Source organism: Bufo bufo, chromosome 9 (genome assembly GCF_905171765.1).
Source record: "Bufo bufo chromosome 9, aBufBuf1.1, whole genome shotgun sequence".
Lineage (NCBI taxonomy): Eukaryota > Metazoa > Chordata > Amphibia > Anura > Bufonidae > Bufo > Bufo bufo.
The window spans coordinates 20,089,138-20,116,564 of NC_053397.1; the positions used below are offsets into that span (position 1 = coordinate 20,089,138).

A 27,427-nucleotide genomic window follows, 5' to 3' on the forward strand; every position below is an offset into this window, starting at 1 on the left:
AGTTGATTGGTGGGGTGCAGGGTGTCAGAACCTCACTGATCGGATATTAACAATATATCCCAAGGATAGATCATCAATATCAGGGACCTGCAAAGCCTTTTAACACTATACCAAAAAAGTTGCTTGTCAGCCTAAGGTAGCGGTACAATTTACTTGGAAGTTATTAAAGTTGATGATCTACCTGCATTTCTCGCATTTTACAAGAAACCCGTCTGCAGAGTTATTGCAGTGGCACCAGTTGGTGATCCCATCTCCTTCAGAAGAAGTATCGCTGTCTCCAGAATTCTCCTCGTCTTCAGGTGAGTGAACGCCATTGAGTTCTGCACGTGGGATTATAGCCTGAACAGGTGGGGAGGCGGGCGGTGTTGGTGGTGGAGGAGCTCCGTAATTGTGATCCTGTAAAGTGGGTGACTGGAGTTTAACCCAAAAGTTTACAATGTAAAAAATGAAAAAATAAAAACTTTCCTTTCCAATACAACTGAAACATATTAAAGGGATTGTCTGAGACTCAAATATTGATGACTTGTCCTAAGGCGAGTGTTCAAGTCTCAGATGAGTGCTGCGAGTTCTGCATTGTATACCAAGCACAGCGCTACACACTGCAAAGAGGCTGTGCCTGGTACTGCACCTCAATCAAATTCCCTTGAATGGTACGAAGCTGGGGGGAAAAAAAGCCACATGACTGACAGATATGATGCTACAGGCCTAAGAGGAGGCTGCAGAACCTCTTCAAACAGCTGATCGGCACGGGAGCCGGGAGTCGGACCCCACTGCTTAGATATTGATGGCTTACCCTGAATCAACAATATTTGAATCTCGGAAAACACCTTTAATAAATAAACCTGCAAAGCAAATAGTTATATCGGGCATATATAAATAAGGCAGAAAGAAACATGGGCTCAATAGTGTCCTTCACACAGTGGCAACTCCAAGGGTTTAGTCTCTATATAAGAAGTGCACAGGTCATACCAACGAGGGGCAGTTCCATCACGCCTTCTGATGGCCCTTTTCAGAAGAAGCTTAAAAGGCTGTAGAGGATTAAAGAAACATGGCTGATTTCCACCAAAGAAAGCAACCCTAGCGCCACACTGGTCCACAGGTTGTGTGCGTTACTGAAGCTCAGCCCCGGTCACTTCAATACTTCACACAATCCATGGGCAGGCGTAGCACTTTCTTTAGAAGAGAGCCACCAAGTGTATTTTTTAATCCCGTCCATTCATTTAACATTTGCCAAACCTTTAGAAGTGCTGATATCATGGTATTAAAGTAAAAACAATCTGTTTTTGATAAAGACATACGTGTAGTACCCTGTTAGTTATGCTGGGGGGTAAAATTGCATACAATAATCAACGAACCAAAGTGGGCTGAAAAGAAAGCGCTTCTGTTCTGTGGAGTCACATGGACCCATTTCAGCCAGTCAGAAACACTCAAAATGATCATGTGACATCCGCTCCGCTAAAACAGGAGTAAGACTACATCATATGATTTTTTTTTTTTTTTTTACAGCGGGTAACAGGGACCATGTGACTGCACAGAAGTCAGAAATGCTTTCTTTCCACCCCCTTAGGTTTTGAACTTTGGAGGCTGCTCAGTGGAAGCAATGACCCTCACTGGTATATCATCTAAAGAGGTCAGTCAGCAGAAGCTTTTCTGGGACTTGATATTGAAGGTCTATCCTTGAAATAGGCTTTTAATATCATACTGGTGGGGTCAACCTCTTGCACCCGCACTATTCAAACGACTGAAGGGGTGCAGCAGCTCACTGATGCTCAGTTCCATTCAAGTGAATGTGACTGAGCTGTAATACCTGGAACAGCTAATATCAAATGTACGGTGCTGTGCCACTAAGGGGCCCCTTCAGTAAGCTGACTAGTGGAGGTGCTGGGAGCTGGAGCCCCACCGATGTAATAAGGATGGCCTGTACTAAAAAGTGGCAGAAAGTGCTGCTGGCGACTGCTACTACTGTCATTTACTTACATAAGGGTCACTGCGGCAATCACTGAGCATGCGTGGGATTCGGACTGAAGAGGGGACAGGTACTGGGTATCCACCCAGCTGTTTCATTATCAACATTAGGCCTGCCATGGACGCTGCGGGCACAGGTAACAGACAAGCAGGGGCAGACAGTTTTCACGTGCAATGGCAATCCTTTCTTATATACACTACAGTATGTCAATTGCAGTTTCTCATGTTTCGACAGGTCCTCCACTCTAACGGCCTATGCAACTGGACTGTAACGTATGCTATGGCAAGTTCAGTCACAGTATCAGATGTTCTGTGCTGGAGAGGTGATTTCATGTGTTTTAGTAAATGGATGACCAGTGTCATTGTGAAAAGTGCAGTCCTGTACTTACTGCATACGGCAGACCCCGATATCCGTGGCTCTGGCTGCCTGGGTAATTGTGAGTTGCATAGATGTTCTTTCCGGTAACTGCTGGGCTGGCTTCAACTGATTCAGGGCTAAAGAAACACATTACAATCAATTCCAAGAAATGCCACCCAACCATATATCACCTCAATTTGTGCTACAGATGCTTACTGATGTACTGGACTTTTTTTTTTGGGCTGAATAAGACATAATTTTCCCCATTGTTTAACGAGTACTCAAATCATCGGTGCTAAATCGTAAAGCATTATCCTCCCAATTACCCCTCAAAAAGTCACTACCTAAGAATATAAGAAACTGAAGCAACAGTCAGTTATGCTATTCCTTACTTACAATGACATATTTCTACCCGGGTGCAGATGGAAATTTTGCATAAGTGACAATAGGAGCGGCCTCCATATTGATTGTCACTTTTGCAACGGCTTCTCAGCAACTGAAGACAAACTGACGTCACCTGCTAAGACAGTGACAGTTTGTAGTCGCCTGGTGCAAAATACGTTGCTTAAAAGGGGTTGTACGCTTTATACTGATGACGTATCCTCAGGATAGGTCAATAATATCAGATTGGAGGGGGTCTGACTGCCGGTATCTGGACCGTACAGGGGCTGCCTTCTCTTCACCGTTTACCTGCTCGCTGTCACAAAGCTAGCAGGGAGCAGGTATAATTACAACTAAGCCGTCCCAATCACTTCTATGGGACTGCTCCTCCCTGGGGGGTGCAGGGAGTGGGACCCCCCACCCCCGATCGGATATTGATGACCTGTCCGGAGGAATATAAATAAAGTGGACAACCGCTTTAACCCTAACGGAATAGTCTTGGTATACAAAGTAACCCCCTTTTCAATACCATTGTGATGTTACACAGGATTGCAACTCTGATGGCTGTGAATAATGTTCCACATACAGGGCACATGGCTTGCCCGATGCCATTCTGCACTGGTAGCAAAAGGGATCTCATAGCTGTACCAGAACTCTGTTAAAGGGAGCCTCTACAGTGAAAACGTCCAGTATAGAAGGCTTCATGTTGCAGCGTCCATTTGAAGGGAAAGATCCCAGCGCATAAGTCCAACGGATCCATAGGACACCATGTCCGTTTGGCCTCAGTCAAGCTAAAATACATCAGCTGCATTACTGAATATAGTTAAATCCATTTAAAAGAATTGCAAAGAATATATATATTTTTAACAATAGGAGCCTATGGGCGACGGATGCCACTGTACATTTCGGGAGAACCTCTACCTCCAGACACTGCAATTTTAAAGGGAATCTGTCACCAGCGACCTCCCTATGATCTATTTATTTTTACTTCTGTTGATTTGAGTTTATGATACTTTTTCATAATATGCAAATTACATTTTTGGTGCAATGAGGGCGTCACCATTGATATTGTTGCTCCCAAGCGCCACTAATTTCTGTGGCTAGCCCTTCTATAGCTGCATTACCACATCCTGACCCTGTCAATCAAAGCAGACGGGGAGGGGCTGGCCATAGAAAGGAGCGGAGCTTGGGTGCAAAGAGAACATGGCGACACCCTTGTTACACTAACAGGTGAACAGCAGCTGTGTGTCTATGCTAACAATTTAATAGGGAGATCACTGGTGACAGGCTCTCTTTAATGTATGTTCTGTTTTCGGTTTCTAGAAAGGGAAATCTTAAAAACAGTATATACTTAAGTGTGCCTCTAGGTGGCGCTCTAAGACCATATGACTTATGGCAGATCAGACACAGCCCTGACTGTGAGGAATGCTAAGATGTCCTACCAGAAAACCCATTCTTAGAAATGAGGAAACGCTGCTGTATTTGCAACACAAATAAAATGCCTTCTGACAGGCGACCTATTACACAGTAACAGCCCTTGAACAGAACACCCCTGACCCGAAACCAGCCAAATAGCTTCCAGTATTTGACTTTCCCTCCTCTCTAAATTATGTGCCATTTGGCCAAGTAACCCAATCTTCCTAGTCACTCCTACAGAGATTAGCCTTGATCCCTCGGGGACTTGGAACGTGACTTTTGGCAGACAATACTGCCATACTGTCTGATGGGCTTAAAAGGGTATTCCCATCTTGGACACTAGGGGAATATCGCTAAAATATGCCCCCAATGTCTGATAAGTGCGGGTCCCAGAATGCGGCCATCAAAGTGTCGGAGAGCGCACTACCCAAGCGCGGCCACTGCTCCATTCACTTGTATGGGGTTTACAGAAACAGCCGAGACATTGCTTGGCTATTTCCAGCAGTCTCTTAGAAGTGAATGGAAGGCTGACCCGCCCTGTCCAAAATGGCAATACCCCCTTAACTTTTTTGCGTGGTAATATATTACTTTATTAATTGAAATTATGAGAAAGGGATTCGCTGCATGGAGACATCTATGAGTCAAGCTCGCAGCACAAGTGAAGGTGGTGTCCCATCATCCTCAGGATGCAGGGTCTGCAACGAATCTCCCACAGTTGTCCCCCACTGACTTGCTGCTGCTTCTGACGCTCATCATCATTCAATGATCCTTCAAGTTTATATGCTCGATGCCACCAATAGCGCTCTTGATTCTATCCCATCAATTAACAGGATTACTATTAGACAGAAGCGGACTTACTCTGATCCGGCGGCCATGTCTGAGTAGGATGTATCTGGTGTGGTGACTCCCAGAGGGATTACAATGCTCATGACGTCCGGCACTACGGTCGGGGAGAATCACGGGGTCGGGATCGCAGCGACTGACCACACCGAGGGCGGAAAGCCGCAAAGCGACGAGAGACTCTTCACGGACATGAGGAAACCTATTGAGGGAAAAGGAGACAGTTACTGGAGGTGTCTTTATTTTAGGGAGAGCTAGTTACAGAGAGCCATATTTTATCTCAAATGATGGTGCGCTCTAACTATTTTTATATATATATATATATATAAAAAAAAAAAAAAGAAAAAAAGAGATGGCAGCACAGTCACAGATAAAAGTAGATGAAGGGTGCAAAAAGCCCAATGTGGATATAAGCCAATCCAATGTAATATAAACGATGAAAAGAAGGGCAGCACTCCAATAAATAAAAAATGAAAAACTTTATTTACCCATAAGGCTGTAGCGACGTTTCGGCTCTTACACAGGAGCCTTCCTCAAGCAGGAAGGCTCCTGTGTAAGAGCCGAAACGTCACTACAGCCTTATGGGTAAATAAAGTTTTTCATTTTTTATTTATTGGAGTGCTGCCCTTCTTTTCATCGTTTATATACACACACACACACATAACGATTTAGAGATTTTTATTTTATAATGTTGCAACTGCGTTTATAAAAAAAATTAAAAATATTTGTTGCTATGATCTTCTATGTATCTTAGGCCGCAGCAAGCAACTCTCGTATCACTCGCCTGACGCGTTTTACATACCAGTAAAACTAATTACTGCATGTATCAGACAGAGAAGCCGTGTTGTGAGTACAGGGGGTGTCGCACAGAAGTAAAAAGAAAAAAGAAAAAAAAAACTAACAAAATCAAGCCTAAACCTGCGGAGATTCCTGTGGTCTCCAGCATACGAGGCTGTCTTGTGGAGCAGACATTTTAAACATGACCGGCCTAGATTCCTAATAACATCCAGACGGCTTCAAAGGCAAATATTCTTCCATTCATGAAAACGTAACTGGCTACAAACACGTCTCACATAAGCCAGCAACCCTAACCCCATACACGTCAGATCGACTGCCAGATGCTCTTGGGTGTATAATCTTGGTGGAAATTAAAGGGGGTGTCCGGGATGTACAAATTATTTACAAAACCTCAGAATGCTGTTACGGCAGCAATCCGACGCTTCTCGGTCCAGTTTTCACACAGGAAATGCCCCTGCAGCCAATCACTGACTGACGTGGGACCCCACTATAGCGAGCGATTGGCTAATTGGCCATTTCCTGTCTCGAGACTGGACCAGGGAGCAGAGACTAGCTGGGACCTGGAAAAATAAGGGATATGGATGACCTATCCTCAGGATCAGTAATCAATATCTGATCAGTGTGGGGTCAGACACCTGGCATTCCCACCGATCATCTTACCAAGCACAGCGCCGTGGACTGGATAATGGCTGTGCTTGGTAATTTACCCATTCACTTGATGGGACTGAGCTGTGCCTACGCCACGTGACCGATGAACATGAAGTCACTTGACTTTGAAGAGTTACCAAGTGCCACGGGCCCCTTCCAACAGTTGATCACAGAGGGTGCCGGAAGTCGGACCCTGGACGATCTAACATTGATGAAGATAGAGAATCAATATTAAACCAACCCCATTAAGTAGACTGTAGACCAGGCGTGCACAACCTGCGTCCCTCCTGCTGTTGCAAAACTACAACTCCCAGAATGCCTGAACAGCCTACAGCAGGGCATTGTGGGAGTTGTAGTTTTACAATATCCAGATCAAAATTTGACTTTTGCTGCCTCCCTCTTCCAAAAGACATGGAGTAGCTGATGAGCCTCCTTCCTCTGTAGCTATTGAAACACATGCTCAATTGAGCTTAACACGCATGTAAATGAGAGGCGAACCCCCTTAGCATGGCTGCCAAATGTTCTATTTGCACATCATGCTTCCTGGAAAGTACAAGTTAATGCAATCAACTATTTTGCAACCGTGTCTGCTCAGGGTGTTAACGATTAGGCTGCCCTAATGTTAGAGGAAAATGACTGCAACATGCATATCAAAAAACGTAACCGTGCAAGCCTCCGACCATGACAAGGCCTGCTCATTAGAATGGAGGGTCTGAGCAATTACAATCACTTGTATAGTAGCTAATAGACTGCTGTCTATTTCTTGTCAAATCTTTCGCAAAGCGGAAACCAGTCTACAACCGTACATGCTGCGTACAATACAACATGGGGGACCCATAAGGACCTCAATGACGCCATGTCGCCAGATTTTAAAGCAATTTATAAACAATATTACCATCCAGTGAGCCCCACGGTTCTTGTACAAGGGATCATAAAAAAATACCTAGGGGATCACATATGCGTCACAGATCCAGAACAGCCCAGGACACCCATAGGCGATCCGTGTGCAGTCCCACGGGCACAGCTTCCCCCTTAGAAAGAATGCGTCTAGCAGAAAATACCTGTATAAGACATAAAATGCGAGGGACATGGAGAATGTAGCAGACATCCGGTGCCAACATACAGATCTGTATAATATGGCCGTGTTCACGAGCTTTCAATCGAGATTACTACAATGAACGGCAGCAGGGATGGAGTTCAGTCAGTCACATCCATCTGTACAAAGTCCGCAGCCTATTGGGGACAGCTTGACGCTAATGTCTGTAAAGAGCTGCGGAATATGTCAGCGCTATATAAGTGCGTATAATAATAATAATAATAATAATAATAATAATAATAATAATAATAATAAATATACCCAATGTGGTTGCAGACAATTTAGAGATGACTGGTGGGGGGGGCTTCAGTGGGGAGTGCTGTGAGTGACAGCTGTAGCATCCAACCAGGAGATTATTACAGCTGTCACTCTGAACAAAGGGGAGGGGCTGTGAAGCAGACCAATGCAGAAAGCAATTCAGTGAAGCTCCGCCTCCTGGGCACTTGCAGAAACGGAATCTGGCAGAATAAATGTTCATATTATCACTACTCCTGACGATAAAAATTCCCAAAAAGTTATGTTTGTACAGCCACTACCTAGGGCTGTTTAGCATGGCCAAAACTGCTGACAGATTCGATTTAAGCTGCAGGATCCATAAACGGGCCATCCTCCAGCAATACACAACACATTAGAAATGCAGGGTGAGGGCTATGAGCGGCCTCATCTTCATATAAAAGACATGCATCCTAGAGACACTCAATATGCAACTTATGACCACTTAAACACTAATAATTAGTAACCAAAGGCTTAGGCTACTTTCACACTAGCGGCACGGACCTCCGGCAGGCTGTTCCGACGGGTAAACAGCCTGTCGGATCCGTCCTGCCGCTAGTGACCGTGTGCCCCCGGACTTACGCTCCGTCCCCACTGACTATAATCGGGGTGGGGGCGGAGTTCCGGCGAGAGGCTGCCGGAATAAAACTACGACATGTCTGACATTTATTCCGGCAGCCTCTCGCCGTGCCTCCCCCGCACCGCCCCCATTATAGTCAATGGGGACGGAGCGGCAGTCCGGGGGCACACGGTCACTAGCGGCAGGACGGATCCGACAGGCTGGTTACCCGACGGAACAGCCTGCCGGAGGTCCGTGCCTCTAGTGTGAAAGTAGCCTTAGGGTGAGACTGAATAGGAGCTTCACTTCAAAGGAGCTGATCTGCAATACCAGACAACCTATGGACAGATGTGTTACAGTTTCTAGAGGGAAGCGGACATATTTTTTAACCATTGACCGAGTACACAGATAATCTTTTACTGAGCTTGTGCAATGACGTGCTTTCTGTACAAATATCAGTTTATTACGGAGGTTAGATCGATAATAGGCTGTGTCTGGGAAGAAGCAGACAGGTTTCTCTAATGCCCCTCAATCTTTGGTCCCCCATTCTATGCCTCAGACAGGCAGCCTGCAATTCTTCTCTGCTATTACAAATCTCCTCCTAGTTTGTAAACCAAGACACAATCCAAGTAAAAACAAACAAAAAGCCAAAAGCACTTTTTCCTTGTATTAAATGGTTTCTGTCACCTGAAAAATGGGTATTAAGCTGGCAGACATTAGCGATGTGCTAATTTTAGCTGAACATAACTATATTAGTGCCATCTCACTGCCTGAAGCCTTTATTGAGAAAAACAAACTTGTATAATATGCTAATTAGCCTCTAGGAGGCGCCGTTCTCCCACCTCTGGCCACGCCCTGCTACACTAGATTGACAGGCAGCGTTGGTCTACAGTGTAAATATCGCGCTGTTCAGTATTTGGCGCAGGCGCAGTGAGGAAGCTGGCAGCCGGCGAGCGCCCATCACTCACTGCGCCTGCGCCGAATACACTGCAGACAGGGCCTGAGGTAGGAGACCAACGCTGCCTGCCCCTGACAATCTAGTGTAGCAGGGCATGGCCAGAGGTGGGAGAACGGAGCCTCTAGGGCAGGGGTAGGCAACCTCCGGCACTCCAGGTGTTGTGAAACTACAACTCCCAGCATGCATACTTGCTCTGCTCTTCTCAGAACTCTCATAGAAATGAATGGAGCATGCTGGGAATTGTAGTTTCACAACAGCTGGAGTGCCGGAGGTTGCTGAGCCCTGCTCTAGGGGCAGGAGCAACGCCCCCCCCCCCCCCCCCAGAGGCTAATTAGCATATTATAAAAGTTTGTTTTTCTCAATAATGGCGGCAGGCAGTGAGACGGCACTAATATAGTTATGTTCAGCTGACATTAGCACATCGCTAATGTCAGCCAGCTTAATACCCATTTTTTAGGTGACAGAAACCCTTTGAAACAATTTAACACTTCGTTATGTAAAAAAAAAGGCAAGGGAGGGGGAGAGCGAACGAGAGAGAAGGAACTTGTCCGGAATCAGCAGGACGCACATTTTGCTGTAACTATAAATCTATAAAGCGGTTTGCCCACAGGAATCCTGGCCTCATCCTTCATTGCAGGCGTAGTCGATAACCTTTACCTTGATTAGGCAAGATTATTTTATAAAAAAAAAAAATACCACAGGCATCAAGAAGAAACATGTTGTAATGGTGATACACCCTTCTTTACGGTGCTTGAAAACTGAGGCCTAGACATTCACGAGGCCAAGCTGAAGCCTCACTGCTCCTTTAGTAACAAGTTCCAGTAAATGAGTTACTAATGAAGAGGAAACAAATGTTCACAATGTAAAGCAGTGTAAGGCTACTTTCACACTCGCGTTTGGTGAGGATCCGTCTTAATGCAAAGACGAATCCGCACCGATAATGTAAACACTTGCATCCGTTCATAACGGATCCGTTTGCATTATTCATAAAAAAAAAGTCTAAGTCAAAACCGATCCGTCTTGACTTACATTGAAAGTCAATGGGGGACGGATCCGTTTTCAATTGCACCATATTGTGTCAGTAAAAACGGATCCGTCCCCATTGACTTACGTCAGGACAGATCCGTTTGGCTCTGCATCGTCAGGCGGACACCAAAACGCTGCAAGCTGCGTTTTAGTGTCCACCTGAAAAGCGCAACAGAGACCAAACGCAGGAAAAATTTATGCATTTTAAACGGATCCTCATCCATTCAGAATGCATTGGGACTGAACTGATCAGTTTTGGGTCGCTTGTGAGATCCCTGAAACGGATCTCGCAAACGGACCCAGAAACGCCAGTGTGAAAGTAGCCTCAGAAAGGGCCCAGGACGGAAGATCTGATCTGGTCATGGTGCCCAGGGCGTCATTTCCTTCTGGAGAGCGGCTGACATATCTGGGACAATCCCTCACTCTCCAACACAAGGAAATTCAGGGAACACTGAAACCTCAAGGTGAACAATGACTTAGACCAGGGTTCATCAACTCCAATCCTCAGGGCCCACCTGCCGGCCATGTTTTCAGGATTTCCATAGCATTCAGCAGGTGAAATAATTACCACAGGCATCCGTCCCCCAGGTATTCATTTTGTGGGATATTCCAAAATCATGACCGGTAGGTGGCCCTGAAGACTGGAGTTAAGGAACCCTGCCTTAGGCCTCATGCACACAACAGTTCCGTTTTTTGAGGTCCGCAAAACGCCACTGGCCTACGAAGAGGCCACGCCACTGGCCTACGAAGAGGCCACGCCACTGGCCTACGAAGAGGCCACGCCACTGGCCTACGAAGAGGCCACGCCACTGGCCTACGAAGAGGCCACGCCACTGGCCTACGAAGAGGCCACGCCACTGGCCTACGAAGAGGCCACGCCACTGGCCTACGAAGAGGCCACGCCACTGGCCTACGAAGAGGCCACGCCACTGGCCTACGAAGAGGCCACGCCACTGGCCTACGAAGAGGCCACGCCACTGGCCTACGAAGAGGCCACGCCACTGGCCTACGAAGAGGCCACGCCACTGGCCTACGAAGAGGCCACGCCACTGGCCTACGAAGAGGCCACGCCACTGGCCTACGAAGAGGCCACGCCACTGGGCCACATGCAGCTAGCCGCACTGTTACACAAAGCACTTCCCACCCACCCTAACCTATAATATATTACATCCTGGGACCCATGATGATGTTCTGGTAAACGACCCCTCTATATTTCCCAAAAATGAGATCCAGTGTTATTTTCTGGTCGGTGATAAATGTCTGGGAATACAATACAGAAGATGGGCAGGAAAAGTGCTGCTTCTGCTTCCATTTGGTATAGGACCCTCTTCCTAATCAGACCGAGATGCAGGTAAGTACCGTATCTCGCCCAGGATCTCAGGCCTGAATCCTAACTTAATATAACAGTAGTATTTCCCATTAAGGGACCTTCAGCACAAGCACCATTCACATTCTGCTAGTGGAGAAATAGGGGATTGTGAACAGTTTTATGTAGGTCACATGAATATCATTAAGGAGTCGGGACCTTCTTTGCACATACATCAAAGGTGTTCAGTCTAAAGGCTGTATTACACCAACAGATTATCTGACAGATTTTCTGACCAATCGCACACAGATCTTTTTGTTATACACACACCAACTATTGGTCTGACTGGACAGAAATTGGTTGGTGTAATACAGCCCTAAGGCTATCTGCACAGGTTGCGGATTACGTGCGGATTTTCCATGCAGATTCTCATGTGAACGAGCCCTAATACAGGACCAGTAACGTGAATGAGATTAGATAAATCTACAATGTACAATTTGCTTTTTCTTTCTGTGTGGAAACTGATCGGCTGAGCAGATTTAGAAATTGCGACATGTCGATTGTTTGGGTGGATTTTCTGTGCTGATTTCACCCATTGCAATGCAAAGGGGGACATCTGCTGCAAAACCGCATCAAATACGCAAGTTACATATTCGGATTTTGGTGCGGAAATGCAGAGAGACCCCATTGGTATTTCTGTTTGTAAACCCGCACCCGTGGGCAGGCACTTTCAGATCACGCATCGTTGGTGAGAACTTGCAGATGTCATTTTTTAATTTGCACTGTTAGGCCGCCTACACACGGTGCGGAATACGTGCACTTTTTCCATGTGGATTCCCCTGAGGAAAATCCACAGCGTAGTGCACTACCAGCAAAGTGTACGAGATTACACAAATCACATGTACACTTTGCAGATTTGTAGTGCGCATTTCCAAATTTGCAGCATGCCAATGAAGGGTGAGATCTGCAGCAAAAGAGCATCAAATCTGCTGTTAGAAATTGCAGATTTTGGTGTGGATATGGTGCATAAATGCACACAAATCCACGCAGATCTTGCGTGCAGGTGTCCTTATAGTGTTACATATGTATTGTCATTTCTATACTGCTATGTGGGTAATGCGGTTATACCTTGTGTTATCAGTTGCTATGCAGTATAGCAGCGCACCGTCCACACATGAAAAGCTTCCTGCTGCTTTATATAAGTTAAAGGCAAACCCATTCAGCCTTCACACAGCAGCAAGACGACACTCACTGAAAACCAACTGCCCACACAATAACATAAGAAAGGTACAGCAGGATGGCGGCACCATCCTTACTCGTCATAGATGTTAACTATTAACCATTCAGAATTGCATTCTGGTCAGTGATTGGGTTTTAAAATGAGCTGACGCACTTTGCACCTAAGGCTCTGTTCGCACAGTGCCAGATTTGTCACACGGTAGACAGCAACAGTGCCCAAAGAACCCCACTAAATTATAATGGGGCTCTTCAGGTTCTGCTGGAAAAGACAGTGCTGCACTTAATGCTTTTGGTTTCCATCAAGTGTGTGATAGAATCTGTGACACAGGTGTGAACACTGCCTTAGGCCTCTTTCACATGACCGTGGCCCGCATACAGCGAGTCCGCAATACACGGGACACCAGCCGTGTGCATTCCACATCACGGATGCTGATCCATTCACTTGAATGGTTCAGCAAATCCGGAGATGAGGTGCGGAACGGAACAGAAGCACTACGGAGTGCTTTCGTGGGGTTCCGTTCCGTGCTTCCGTTCCACAAAAAGATAGAACTTGTCTTTTTGCGGAACGAACGGATTGCGGACCCCATTCAAGTGAATGTGTCCGCGATCCGCATGCGGCTGGCCCATGGTTGGTGCCCGTGCATTGTGGACCGCAAATTGCGGTCCGCATCACGGGCATGGCCATCACACGTTCGTTAAGCAGATATGTAGGTTTTAAAGATCAAAACTATGCTGTATCGCATGACGCCAAATACAGACAATATACTGAAAACATTAAGATGCCAGTTGGACCAGTTTGCCTTGTTAATGGTCTACTGGTGAGGGTTTATACGCATCAACCTAAAACAGCACCTAAAAAGGAGAGGCTGAAAGCATCTTTCTAGTATCTGTCCAGCCCAAAATGGGAAAAAGATAATTGAACTCCACACCATGAACTACACGAATACATCTTTGGCCCACAAGTCTGCATTAAACAGATTAAAGAAATTATGTACAAAGCCGGTCCCTCCACCACTGCACCAGAATACCGCCGACTCACCAATCTTTTCATGAAGGCAATGCTTTGTTAACCTGGCCATCCCACTAAAATGTTGCTTTGCCAAATCTGCCTCTAAGGGTTCATTCACACGTCTGCAAAATGGGTCTGCAATTTTGCGGAACAGGTGCGGACCCATTCATTTTCAATGGGGCTGGAATGTGCTGTCCGCATCAGCATTTGCGGAGCCGCACTTCCGTTGCGCAAAAAAATAGAACATGTCCTATTCTTGTCCGCAGTTGAGAGTGCTGGCGATGTGCGGCAAAATGCGGTATGCAAAATGCGGAACGCACATTGCCAGTGTCCGTGTTTTGTAGATCCGCAAAACACATACGGACGTGTGAATGGACCCTTAGGGTGTCTGCACAGGATGCAGATTTGAGTGCAGAAAATAGGCAAGAAATCTGCACCAAAACCCTCACTATTTATTGCGGTCTGACCTGTTTTCTTGTTTGGTTTTTAGTGCAGATTTAATGCAGTTCTGCCACAGATCTCACTCTTCCATTGAAAAGGGTGAAATCTGCACAAAAAAACCCTGCAACAATTGACACTGACATTTTAAATCTGCACAGCAGGTCAATTTCTGCAGCTTAGAAAAACAAAAAAACACACACTTTGCTGGTACTGTATTACGCTGTGCTTTTTCCGCACAAAATCAGCGTGTAATCTGCACCCTAAACGTCCGACATCTGTAGGTTTCAACTGTTGCAAAACTATCATTTCCAGCATACTGGAAGATTTAGTTCCAAAATAACTGTTGGAGACCAGCAGTCTATATAAATCTCCCTTGACGTCTCCTTTATAAAGGCAACATACGGATAAGAGGAATATTAGACTGAAGTGCCTTCTCCGTTGTCTGCACTGAATATGTAAGCTGGAAAAAAAATATGGTTCTTTTTCATCTTACGGAAAGAAAATTAAAAATGAATAGCAACATTAATGCCATGTAGTTTTGTCTGTTTAGTGCAGTGCGTATTACAGAGATATCCTTTATATCTCCTGCAATATGCACCAAACCACTTGTGCTCTTCCTCATCGATTCCCCCTCCTCTGCTTCTGTCCACAGCTGGCACTCTGCAGCAAGGCTCCCAGCACTAACAAGGCGAGCACGTCCTAACCTCCCGGCTCCTTCTAAATCAATAGTGAGATTTGCAGCACTGCTGACAGCCTGTGCTAATGGCAGACAGGCTGGACTGCCTCCCTCATACCGTCCCCCAGGAGGCACTGCGATTTATCAGACACCTTGGTGTGGCTGGAAATGCTATTGACCCCAACTCTTCCCCTAGAGGATTCTCTGCCATCTAGGTGGCTCAATTAAACAGAGCATCTCATTCCAGAAAACGAGAGCCCGCATTAACCCATGCAAGGCCTGTAACGGCACACCAAAAGGAGGAGGATACGATATGCAACGTGCAATCCGGTAAAATTTACCTTTAGACAGGCCCGTGGCCGCAAGGGTCCGATAATCTTTTCTTCCAGCGTTCCTCTGGAAGTCTGCAATAAAAAGAAAGATGTGACAGGTTACAAGAGAGGAGATGTGAATAAGCGTTTGATTATTAGCATTAAAATTGATATTAAAGATATTTTATACAAAACTGTGCGGCCAATTTCACCTTTTACATACATGACAGGCAAAGGATATTTTTACACTGCTGGCCTGTGTGACATATTAGAGATCCAAGTGAGCTGGTATTAATGTGACTACCAGAGGCGTCCCTTGCATTACCACGTAGAAGGATTTTCTCGCCGGCTCCGTCACACCCTCTCCTCCTTGTGTGCTCTCTTACCACCAAGACATACTCAGATGGTTTCATATCACAACACGTTCTCCGGCAGTGTGTGGGATTGGGGAAGAGGGAAAAAAAAACAAAAAAACTGCTGTGCGGTAGTGAGGTTCAGCCAGCCTATGGAAAAAACATAAAATGTATAGAGGGGATTCTGTGCACGGCGAGGAGCACACAACGGACGCTCCAGTCAGAAACACCTGCATAAGGTAAGGAGTAAAGAAGAGTCAGAAGAGGGAAGCAGAATTCATTAGCTTTATTTTCTCAGAAAATGAGCCTGTCACTTTAAAAGATACCGATCCAAGAAGAAACACATCAACCTGGCTGGTAAAGGTCAGTCAATCCCTCTGTGGATGAATAGCAAGTGATGCACAGGAAGGAAAAATGTGCAGAAAGCCGAGCATTAAAACAGGTCTGCATATTGGGAAGGATGCACAATATATTGCGCATATATAAGGAGGCATTCACACGACCGTATACATTTTGCAGATCTGCATGTCCCACCCTTTGTCAGAAATGCCTATAGGAAAAGCTAAAAAATATTTTGCGGGGCCACACGGCACGCTGTCCGCATCTTTTGAAGCCCCACTGATCTGCAAAAAATGTGGATTGGACCGAAAATACATTTGCGTGCCCCTTAAAGCAGGGAAATTGTGAATGGGTTTATAGGACATTTCATAGGCTATAAGCTAGGGGTGGGCGATATGGCCTAAAATCTATATTGCGATATAATTTTAAGCATGTGCGATATGCGATATATATTGCGATATATCGTTTTCTATATTTGGGGGGGGCGTGTTTAAACTTTTTTTTACTTTTTATTTAATAACTATTAGTCTCCTTAAGGGCTAGAACGTAGAACCCTTGTCATATTCACCCTAATAGAGCTCTATTAGGGTGAATAGGACTTTACACTCTCCCTGCTGCCCTGTGCTTTGTGCACATAACAGCAGGGAGCTGATCCCCCTCCCCTAAATGGTGCCATCCACAGATCCCCCTCCCCTAAATGGTGCCATCCACAAATCCCCCCCCCCCCCTCACCTAAACGGTGCCATCCCCAGATCCCCCCCCTCCCCTAAACTGTGCCATCCCCAGATCCCCGCCCTCCCCTAAACGGTGCCATCCCCAGATCCCCCCCCTCCCCTAAACGGTGCCATCCCCAGATCCCACCCCTCCCCTAAACGGTGCCATCCCCAGATCCCCCCCCCCTCCCCTAAACGGTGCCATCCCCAGATCCCCCCCCTCCCCTAAACGGTGCCATCCCCAGATTCCCCCCCTCCCCTAAACGGTGCCATCCACAGATTCCCCCCCTCCCCTAAACGGTGCCATCCACAGATTCCCCCCCTCCCCTAAACGGTGCCATCCACAGATTTCCCCCCTCCCCTAAACGGTGCCATCCACAGACACCCCCCCTACCCTAAACGGTGCCATCCACAGACACCCCCCTACCCTAAACGGTGCCATCCACAGATTCCCCCCCCTCCCCTAAACGGTGCCATCCACAGATTCCCCCCCTCCCCTAAACGGTGCCATCCACAGACACCCCCCCTACCCTAAACGGTGCCATCCACAGACACCCCCCTACCCTAAACGGTGCCATCCACAGATTCTCCCCCCCACCCCCCGCGGCGCTCACAGGAATACATTTAAAAACGAATCAGTAACTTTAACTTTATTCATTGGTGATCTCTTTACTGTATACCTTACTAGGTCTTAGCTCCGGTAACAGCAGGCAGTGCGGGCGGCGCTCACTCACTGACGTCACGCGCCTGCGCCGCCTAGTGGGAGGAGCAGGCGCGTGACGTCAGTGAGTGAGCGCCGCCCGCCCGCACTGCCTGCTGTTACCGGAGCTAAGACCTAGTAAGGTATACAGTAAAGAGATCACCAATGAATAAAGTTAAAGTTACTGATTCGTTTTTAAATGTTCTACTGTCAGCGGCGTGGCCCTGTATGTTCTAACCCCCAGGCAAGCGTCCCTGTCACCATGGGAACGCCTGGGGGTTAGAATATACCATCGGATTTGAGTTTTTTACGCGCTCACTGAGATCGTGAAAACTCAATGATTTACTGTCAGTCCCTCCCCTCCTCCTCTTGTCATTGGTGGTCAGCGGCAGCCGCGCACAGTGGGGAGGGAGGGACTCTCTCCTTCTCCACTGTGCCGGCTCAGGATCATATCGCGGTCCGGCGATGTAGGCGATATGCTCAAAATCCATATCGTGGCACAAATTTATATCGCATATCGCCCACCCCTACTATAAGCCTCATCCACTGTGCAGTACTTAAAGGGGCTTTCTGGGATTTTAATATTGATTACCTATCCTCAGGATAGGTCATCAATATCAGAACGGCGGGGGTCTGACACCCGGCACCCCTGCCGATCAGCTGCTTGAAGAGAAGGCCACGCACCCTGCCAGCGCAGCCTTCCCTTCATGGTTTACCTGCAGGTAATACAAGAATCCGTCCCATTCACTTTAATAAGACAGCTAGTGTATAGAAGGAGCCGCCCCATACAAACTAATGGGACGGCTTCTTGTAATTACACCTGCTCACCACTAATGAAGGGAAGGCTGCGCTGGCCTGCCTTTATCCAGCTGATCTGCCAGTGATCTGATATTGATGACCTATCCTGAGGATTGGTCATCATTATCAAAATCCTGGAAAACCCCTTTAAATTAGGAGGCTGTGTCTTTTAAGCATATAGAAGGAAAGAAACCATACAGAATCTGCACAATCAAAAGAAAAAACACATTTCTACATGTATTCAGCTGAAAACAGCTAAAGCTGCCCCTGCGATTTGCTGCCACCACAGACCCAGCCTCATAAAGCTAGCGAAGCTGCCGTCAGCCATCCATTTATCCTGCAGGAGTTGGACACCCCTTTAATAAATGTACGACAGAAAGTTAAGCAACTTTATAATTCTATTTCTCATTTTCAAGATCTGTTTGCTGTTATGTGCATTGATTGATAACCCTTAGAGTACGTACACAGCAAATCTTTCAGAAGCTGAGCCTCTGATTCCTGCCAGAGATTTGCATTATAGGGGGTTTTACAGGACTTCGATATTGATGATCAATCCTCAGGATAGCTCATTAAATATCTGATCAGTAAGGGTCTAACCCCGGTCACTCTACCTTGGTCAAATGGCCTTTGTGCTGCTCAGTCCCATTCAACTCAAATGCAATACCAAGCACAGCCACTATACAAGGTAGGGCGCTGTGATGGGTACACTATGCAGAGGCTTGTAGTGCTCATCCAAGAGCTGTGGCTCCTCTTCAAACATCTGATCAGCGGGGTACCAGGAGTTTGCCCCCACCGATCAGATATTGATGACCTATACTAAAGACAGGTCAATATTAGCCAAGTCCCAGGTCACAGGTCCACATATGGATTAGCCCCATTCCCATGGAGATAATCTGTGTGCAGCTGAACTGTAGTGGTGTCTGCTCGGAAACCACATCATGAAGTGACAGACGGGGCTGCGTGGACAACGTGCATTCCAATTGCAAAAAAATGGGGTGCAGATTTTAAACAAATTTCAACATGGAATAAGTGCAAAGATTCCCGTGAAAATACCACCCGAGTACAGGGCTACACTATCTCCAGAATTCCTATAGAAATGAATGGAGCGGCCACGTGCATGTGCGAACCGCCGATCCGTTCTTTGCAGGGGTTACGGGGCCCCTGTTCTCGTGGTTGGTGAAGGTCCCAGCAGTAGATAGTTATGCCTTATCCTGCCAGTCCTACAGAACTCAGTCCTGATAGTCTGCTACCCTGTATCAGTGCAGTAAAAAGTATCAGCTCGGAGTCCAGACTGCTAAATGTAGGGAATATTGTCTAGACTGAATACCACTGCAGCAAACCCTCAGATGTGCAGACTCGCCCTAATATTATACTGCTGCAGCCATATTTATCCTGCCCCACCTATACAAAAATGGCCATCAAAAAGCCGTAAGATGAACGCTTTCTCAGATGTCTGCCAGACGCCCCGGTCAGACAGTATAACCTGACGTGGAATATATCATCTGGATCAGTCAGATGGATTGTCTGGCTAATGGAAAAAAAACAAAAACAAACAAAGAACCAGATGTAAGGTTCTGTTCACATCTGCACTCATCTTTTCCACTGGTCTGATGCATCACATGAGCAGAATAATGAAAAGGACGGCCGTGCCGAATGCATCTCATGATGGATGATCAAGGTGCCCGGCGGACCCTATTGCCTGTAATGGTGCTTGTCGTGTTGCACTATTTTGTCGGGCATTTCTGAAACTGCAACTGAGCCTCCAATGCAGATGTGAACAGCGCCTTAGGCTACTTTCATACCAGCGTTTTTGCTGGATCCGGCAGGGTTCAGAAAAAACGCTTCAGTTACTGATCATACAAATGTCTGCAGCAGTTATGAACGGATCCGGCAGTATTACCTTTAACATAGGCAAGACGGATCCGTCATGAACTCCACTGAAAGTCAATGAGGAAAGGATCCGTTTATTTTTTGTGTCAGAGAATCCGTTTTGCTCCACATCCCAGGATGGAAAGAAAACGGCAGAATGCTGCTCTCCGGTATCAGAACGGAACAGAATGCATTTTGGAGCGCTCCGCTCCGTTCAGTTACGTTTTGTCCCCATTGACAATGACTAGGGACAAAACGGAAGCGTTCTTTCCCGGTATTGACGGATCTCAATACCGGAAAATAGAAACGCTAGTGTGAAAGTAGCCGAAGCCACGCGAACGAAGGAACAGTGTTAACAATGTGAGCTATTCTTGCATGTGAGGAGAGATGTGTGAGAAGACAGGCCTATTGCAGGCAGTTCTCTTTTTATTAATACAAAAACACGTACACTGTAAAATATCGCAGACGTGCAAACATATCTGCAGACCTCGTCGGGGCGATGCATTTTCTGTTGGCCATACGTATGGGCAATATCAGTTTTTGCTCTACATGATTAGATGTGATCAGCAGCAAACACTGTGAACCTCCCCTTCGGAGGGGCAGGCGGCCCCATTACAGGCCAATGACCGCACACATTAAATTTTCTGGTCACGCTGGCCAGCTTTCTGCTAGACTGGACATGGCACACCTCTTGTCAGCATGAAATCTTGCTTTGGTAGAAAACCGCCAATTTTCTCCATAGATGGTGCAGTCCTTGGTAAACCACCTGCTGTGCCGAGTGTGCTACAGAGACCTGGTAAAGCAGATCTCCTTAAGGTGCGGCGGCCATGGTCGCAGAGTAGCGGTGATCCCATAGAAATGAAAAGGTTAGTCACACGAGCCGCAAGAAATCCTACACTGCTGGACTTCTGGGCGAGTCGTACAGCAATCCTACTAATTTTTTATGAGAGATCACAACCACTCTGCAATCCTGGCCGCAACCAGTGCCGCCATACCTGAAGAGTCCAAGCAACATGGTAGGGATTCCGCAAAATTATGTGCAAGGGGTAGCACTGGTGCCACGCTGGAGTCCTAGGTTAAAATTCAAATAAGGACAACATCTGCATGGAGTTTGTATGTTCTCCCCGGTTTCCTCCCGCACTCCAAAAGACATACTGATAGAGAACTTAGATTGTGAGCTCCTGGGGACAGCAGGTAATGATAATGCCTGTAAAGCTCTGCGGAATAGGTCAGCGCTATATAATGTTAATACACTACCCTCAACACCTAGTCAGGTAACCGCCATGCTGCACCCTTCACATATATCCTATAATGTTCCTGTAGGTTTCAAATGTGGCAGATGGAAATACCAAGCATGACCATTATGACAGCGCCATTAGTAAAAAATAAAAAGCTGTATTTGCGCTGTGCAGAATCTTTTGAATTTTTTTTTATAATGGTAATATTAAAGTTTTTAACACATCTGCCAAAGGGTTAACAGGAAATGAGACATCTGAATATGGCACTGGAATAAGGCAGATGAGGGAGGGGGCAACGTCAGAACAAAGGTGACTCTTAGGAGCCTCTGGGCTTAGTGAGGTTTCCTGAAGAGGCCGGAGGATGGGGGGAATCCTGTGAAGAGAGACGAGGCCTTGTCTGCTCCCTCTCTGTACAGCGACGAGGAGCCGGCGGTGCTGCTATGGATGATGCAATCCTGGTGCACGGCAGACAGATCAGGATCAATAATCCAGTAGAAACCCCGGGTTCTTCACGTGTTTCCTTAAACCTTTCCCTAAGCGCGGGGTCCTGTCATGTACTGTGACAATATATACAGGTGGCAAACCAGTGGTGCAGCATAAGGGTTAAACCACATTTTGATTTCTCTGCCTCAACCTGCAAAATGCTTCACCAGTGACGTTCCTAACACCATAGACTGAGCTCCCTATAGATCACCCCTATGTGCACTATGTGTGTGCGAGACAAACATTGGATCATTTATCGTTTTACGCACATTCAGCTGAGAATCGGACAATCTGCAGGTCTCCCTTTAACCTCCTATCGTCACATGTGCCCGTAGGCTATTTCCACCATTAGGCTGCACCTCCCCCCACGGCCGGCTGTCAATCAGCCGTACACGTCCTCCTTCCTGTTCTACGACTACTTCCTTTGCAAGACACTACCCGATGGTAAATTCCATGTGAACTGGGGACTTGTGCACTAAAGCACAGCTTATTTGTGACCTGCTAGAAGGGAAAACATTTTTTTCTCCCCATCCCCCCCCCTCAAATACACACTTTATTTTCCCCCTGTCCTGTTGCAGGTCGTGTTTGATAGTTGATATAAAGTCAGTCTGGCAGCTAAATATTACACTCACTATTGACATTTCTAAGTGCACTGTCCACGGGGCCCCTGGGACCCGTCCAGTCCCCGCCGAGACTGAATTACCTCCAACAGCTGGTTTGTGTGCCTGTGGAGGGCAGCAGGCCCTGCTAAACTGGTTTAATGGAACCAGTAACGTAGGTCTTATCAAAGCAAATCACTGGGCCTGAAGTGTTGCCTGGCCATAGCCATGAGATGTATCAGTGGACACCGTGGGTGAGGCCGCATCCATCACGTCTATGGTGATGAGACCATGACCTCCGGCAGCGAATAGAATTAAAGGGTCATTGACACATTGAAGGTTTTGATCGGTGGAAGTCTGAGTGCCGAGACGCTCACCAATCCCTACAATGAGGAGAGGGAAGCGCTCGCATATCAGCCTGACCGCAGGAGGGGGATGGAGACAAACATCAGAAAGTCTCTCTATTTCACCCCCTGCGAGCGCTCCTCTCCCCTCGTTCTGGGGGGCCTCTGCACTCCGAAGCGCACAGATCAAAACTTCATATGTCTCCACACAGAAAATCCGCAGCGTAATATACAATACCGGCAAAGTGTATGAGAGAGAGTACACAAACCTCATGTAGACTGGGCTTTTTTGTTCTGTGGAAATTGACCTGCCGGTTGAATTGTGAAATCTACAGCATGTCACAATTCTTTGCATGCCCCCCATTTAAAAAACCATAGGTAACACATGGTTTTTGGCGTGGAAACCCACAGAAATCTCCCCGATATTTGTGCAGACAGCTCACACCTATGGGGTGGCTGCAGCCTGCACATGGTGCAGATTTACGGTGGCTGCACACGGTGCAGATTTTCCGCAGGTCTCACCCCATTTTCCGCAGGTCTCACATTTCCATTAAAAAGGGGCGAAATCCGCACAAGAAAAAAAGGCAACAAGAACCGACATGCTGCAAATTTCAAAATCCGCTGAAGAAAAAGCAAAGTGCACATGAGACTTGTCTAATCTCATATACTTTGCTGATACCGTATTACGCTGCGAAAAATCTGCACGTAATACGAATTATGTGCAGGCACCCCTAAAGTGCATCAATCCTAAACTATCAATGAAGACAAGTTGTGCCAGAGGTGTCTAGCAGCCACTTATCCCGCCTCAACCACAGAGAAGCAGGGCGCCTTCACACCCTGCAGAAACGTCGGCGACTGAGCATTAGTTCCATTCATCTAAGGCCTCATTCACATGACCGTTTTTTCCCCCGTTTGCGGACCGTTTTTTGCGTTCCGTATACGGTTCCATTCATTTCAATGGTTCCACAAAAAAAAAAAACTTAAAGGGTACCCGTCACTGGGATTTGGGGTATAGAGCTGAGGACATGGGTTGCTAGATAGCCACTAGCACATCCGCAATACCCAGTCCCCATAGCTCAGTGTGCTTTTATTGTGTAAAAAAAAACGATTTGATACATATGCAAATTAACCTAAAAGAGTCATATCTTACTTGTGTGACCAGAGAAGAGTCATATTTTCAAGCTCTGACTCATCTCAGGTTAATTTGCATATGTATCAAATAGGTTTTTATACACAATAAAAGCACACAGAGCTATGGGGACTGGATATTGCGGATGTGCTAGCGGCCATCTAGCAACCCATGTCCCGGTGACAGGTTCCCTTTAATGTACTCGGTATGCATTCCGTTTCCGGATTTCTGTTTTTCCGTTCCGTTGAAAGATAGAACATGTTCTATTATTGCCCGCAAATCACATTCCGGGGCTCCATTCAAGTCAATGGGTCCGGAGAAAAAAACAAAAAACGGAACACATGTGGAATGTACGCCGTTCCGTTTTTGCTGAACCATACATAGAAAAAATTGGGCTGGGCATAAAATTTTCAATGTAATTACTGTATACTGTATATGCCATACAGAAAAACGGGATGGAAAAACGGACCGGGAATGGAAACACAAGGGAAACAAAAAAACGGATCCGTGAATAACGGACCGAAAAATACTGGAAAAGCCATACGGTCGTGTAAGAGAGGCCTAAATTGGATTTGTGAAAATCCATGTGCTTGCTACCAAGCAGATATTCCTGCAGCATGTGGAGGCGCCCGCATGCTTACAACCAGCTCATGCTGTAAAGCAGACTTGCAGGCGATCAATTAAATCCCATCAGGATCACACACAAAAAAAAAATAATCCAATTGGCAAGTGGAACGTTTAAAAAAATGAGGCATTGATCCATGGCTTTCACTGCCACATGGCCGAGTCCACGTCACCCTATGTGACAGTGTTGTGGGTTTCTGGGTCAAGCTCATAGGAACTGAACTGCAAGGTAGAAAAGAATAAAGTGCTACCCCTCTGCCCGGATTACGCTGGTATACATCTATTTTCACCCTAATTAAATCATCCATCATTCATTAGGAAAGTCGTAACTGTGTCTACCGACTGCAGCCACAAATAACCAAACCAGCGGCCGGGGCCGAGGGCAGAATGTGCAGTCAAAGGCTAGAACTAAAGCTCTTATAACGAAGAGCTGGACTAAGGCAGGTTTCACAGGTTTTCTGGCATTTTTGAAATGTTTTGCAGTTTTTGGTACATTTTGTTTGTCTCTTTTTGCAGGATATTTTAGCCCCAGATAGTACATGGAAGTCTATGGGAAATTTGACATGCAGAACAAACAGGTTTGTAGTGGTATTTTCTGTTCCTTGAGGTGTTATTTTATTTTTATTTTTTTTATTGCAGCATGCTCTAGGTCTGGCGTTTTTTGTCCCACAGACAGCCATTGGTTTTTGAACTGCTTAAAATAAATAAATCACACCAAAGTGTGTTGCATTTTGTAATGGTGTTTTTGCATTTTTTTTTTTTTTTTTTTTAGCAATGAATGTTGGCGATGCTGCTCTACACAGGAAGTGACAGACATACTTAGGCCTCTTTCACACTTGCGTTGTCCGGATCCGTCGTGTACTCAATTTGCCGGAGGTGCCCGCCGGATCCGTAACACCGCAAGTGAACTGAAAGCATTTGAAGACTGATCCGTCTTCAAAATGCGTTCAGTGTTACTATGGCAGCCAGGACGCTATTAAAGTCCTGGTTGCCATAGAAGTAGTGGGGAGCGGGGGAGCAGTATACTTACAGTCCGTGCGGCTCCCGGGGCGCTCCAGAATGACGTCAGAGCGCCCCATGCGTATGGACAGTAAGTATACTGCTCCCCCGCTCCCCACTACACTTTACCATGGCAAACAGGACTTTAGCGTCCTGGCAGCCATGGTAACCATTCAGAAAAAGCTAAATGTCTGCTCCGGCAATGCGCCGAAACGACGTTTAGCTTAAGGCCGGATCCGGATTAATGCCTTTCAATGGGCATTAATTCCGGATCCGGCCTTGCGACAAGTGTTCAGGATTTTTGACCGGAGCAAAAAGCGCAGCATGCTGCAGTATTTTCTCCGGCCAAAAAACATTCCGGTCCGGAACTGAAAACATCCTGATGCATCCTGAACGGATTTCTCTCCATTCAGAATGCATGGGGAAAATCCTGATCAGGATTCTTCCGGCATAGAGCCCCGACGACGGAACTCTATGCCGGAACACAACAACGCAAGTGTGAAAGAGCCCTTACACACTGTATATAAATGTAAGACAAAAAAAAAACAAAAAACACAGATGCTGAAAAACTATATGAGCAAAACGTCCATAAAACACCTTAAAAAAATAAATACAAAAAGCACAAGTCAGGCATTTTGGATTTTTTTTTGGAGGGGGTCGATTATAAAGGAGTTTCCGGAGTTAGAGGAGCTCCTAATGCTTTGCTCAAATCATCCCTTTTTTTGGTCAGTTTTTCACAGATCCGTTGTATTTCCATTTCGTAGTTCCTCAAAAAAAATCTCCATCTGCAATCCATTGTTTGCGGATCGCAAATGGAAACACAACATTTTTAATCATTAATGTAATGTACAGTAATGTATTTTAACAGTATACACATGGGCAAAGTGGGCATGGATCCGCAAAAAACCGATGACATACGGATGTGCATTCCTTATTTTTTGCGGACCTATTGACTTGAATGGAGACACGGATCGTTAATTGCGCACAATAAGTTCTATCTTTCAGCGGAACGGAAATGGAATGCATACAGAGTACATTCCGTTTTTTTTGTTTTTTTTTGCGGAACCATTGAAATGAATGGTTCCGCATACGGACCGCAAACTGAATCCGCAAAAACGGAATGGAAATGGGGGGGAAAAAAAATTGTATATAGTTACAGATCCCACAAGGAGTAAACACTACACAACTGTGACCATCAACAGGATCAACCACTAAGATCCATGCATCAGTAGGGTGTGATGGCAACGACCACCACCTAGTCTGCAAATGTAGATAACTGGATCCTGGATTTTTTTTCCCCCATTTCAGTTTTAAATCCACCAAATACTTTGGTGCAGCAAACTTCCAGCCTCATGGATCACCGTCAGGCAACTTCTGGAATCATCCGTCTCCCCGCGCTGCCCTATTTCTGTCCTAGATGCAGAAAGCATTAATCTTATTTCCCAAGTTAAAAAATGCAGCACGGGCTCGAACCGCAAAGGTTCACTGGCTGCTTTCTGTTCCAAACACGTACAGGAATATAATGGATAACCGCTCTGGTGATCCCTTCCGCGACCTCAATCTAATCACTCCTCCCAGCGCCGCCATGCAAGGCTATGCAGCCACCTCCCCGAATAACACCTATATGTGTTTTAGTAAGTAGATCAAGATCATTACACTGTGCAACTGATCTTACTCCTGCAGCGCATCTGGGATTACAAACAAAATAAAACAGGAAAATCCCTGCCTGTCCGCCAGCCTCTCCGTCCTGCGGTGGTTGATAACAGGGAGCAATAGAAGTATGCCAATTGCAAACAAGAATAGGACATGTTCTATTTTTTTTGCAGATCCGCAAATGCGGACAGCACATTCCAGTCCCATTGAAAATGAATGGGTCCGCACCTGTTCCGCAAAATTGCGGAACGGATGCGAACCCATTTTGTGGACGTGTGAATGGACC

At 46.3% G+C, this 27,427-nt stretch overlaps 1 protein-coding gene across 3 annotated transcripts in view; it reads right to left on the reverse strand.

Moving 5' to 3' along the window:
* Nucleotides 1–27,427, reverse strand: part of SETD5 (SET domain containing 5) — a 95,789-nt gene that overhangs the window by 36,850 nt on the left and 31,512 nt on the right. For 2 of the 3 annotated variants that reach the window (XM_040406626.1, XM_040406624.1), the window contains exons 2-5: nucleotides 15,331–15,393; nucleotides 4,979–5,162; nucleotides 2,355–2,460; nucleotides 182–411 (exon numbers count right to left, since the gene is read on the reverse strand). In XM_040406626.1, coding sequence (XP_040262560.1) covers nucleotides 182–411; nucleotides 2,355–2,460; nucleotides 4,979–5,049 — 407 coding nt within the window. In that variant the 5' untranslated portion in view covers nucleotides 5,050–5,162; nucleotides 15,331–15,393. The remainder of the gene's footprint in view (nucleotides 1–181; nucleotides 412–2,354; nucleotides 2,461–4,978; nucleotides 5,163–15,330; nucleotides 15,394–27,427) is intronic. The other variant, XM_040406625.1, reaches the window with a different exon arrangement.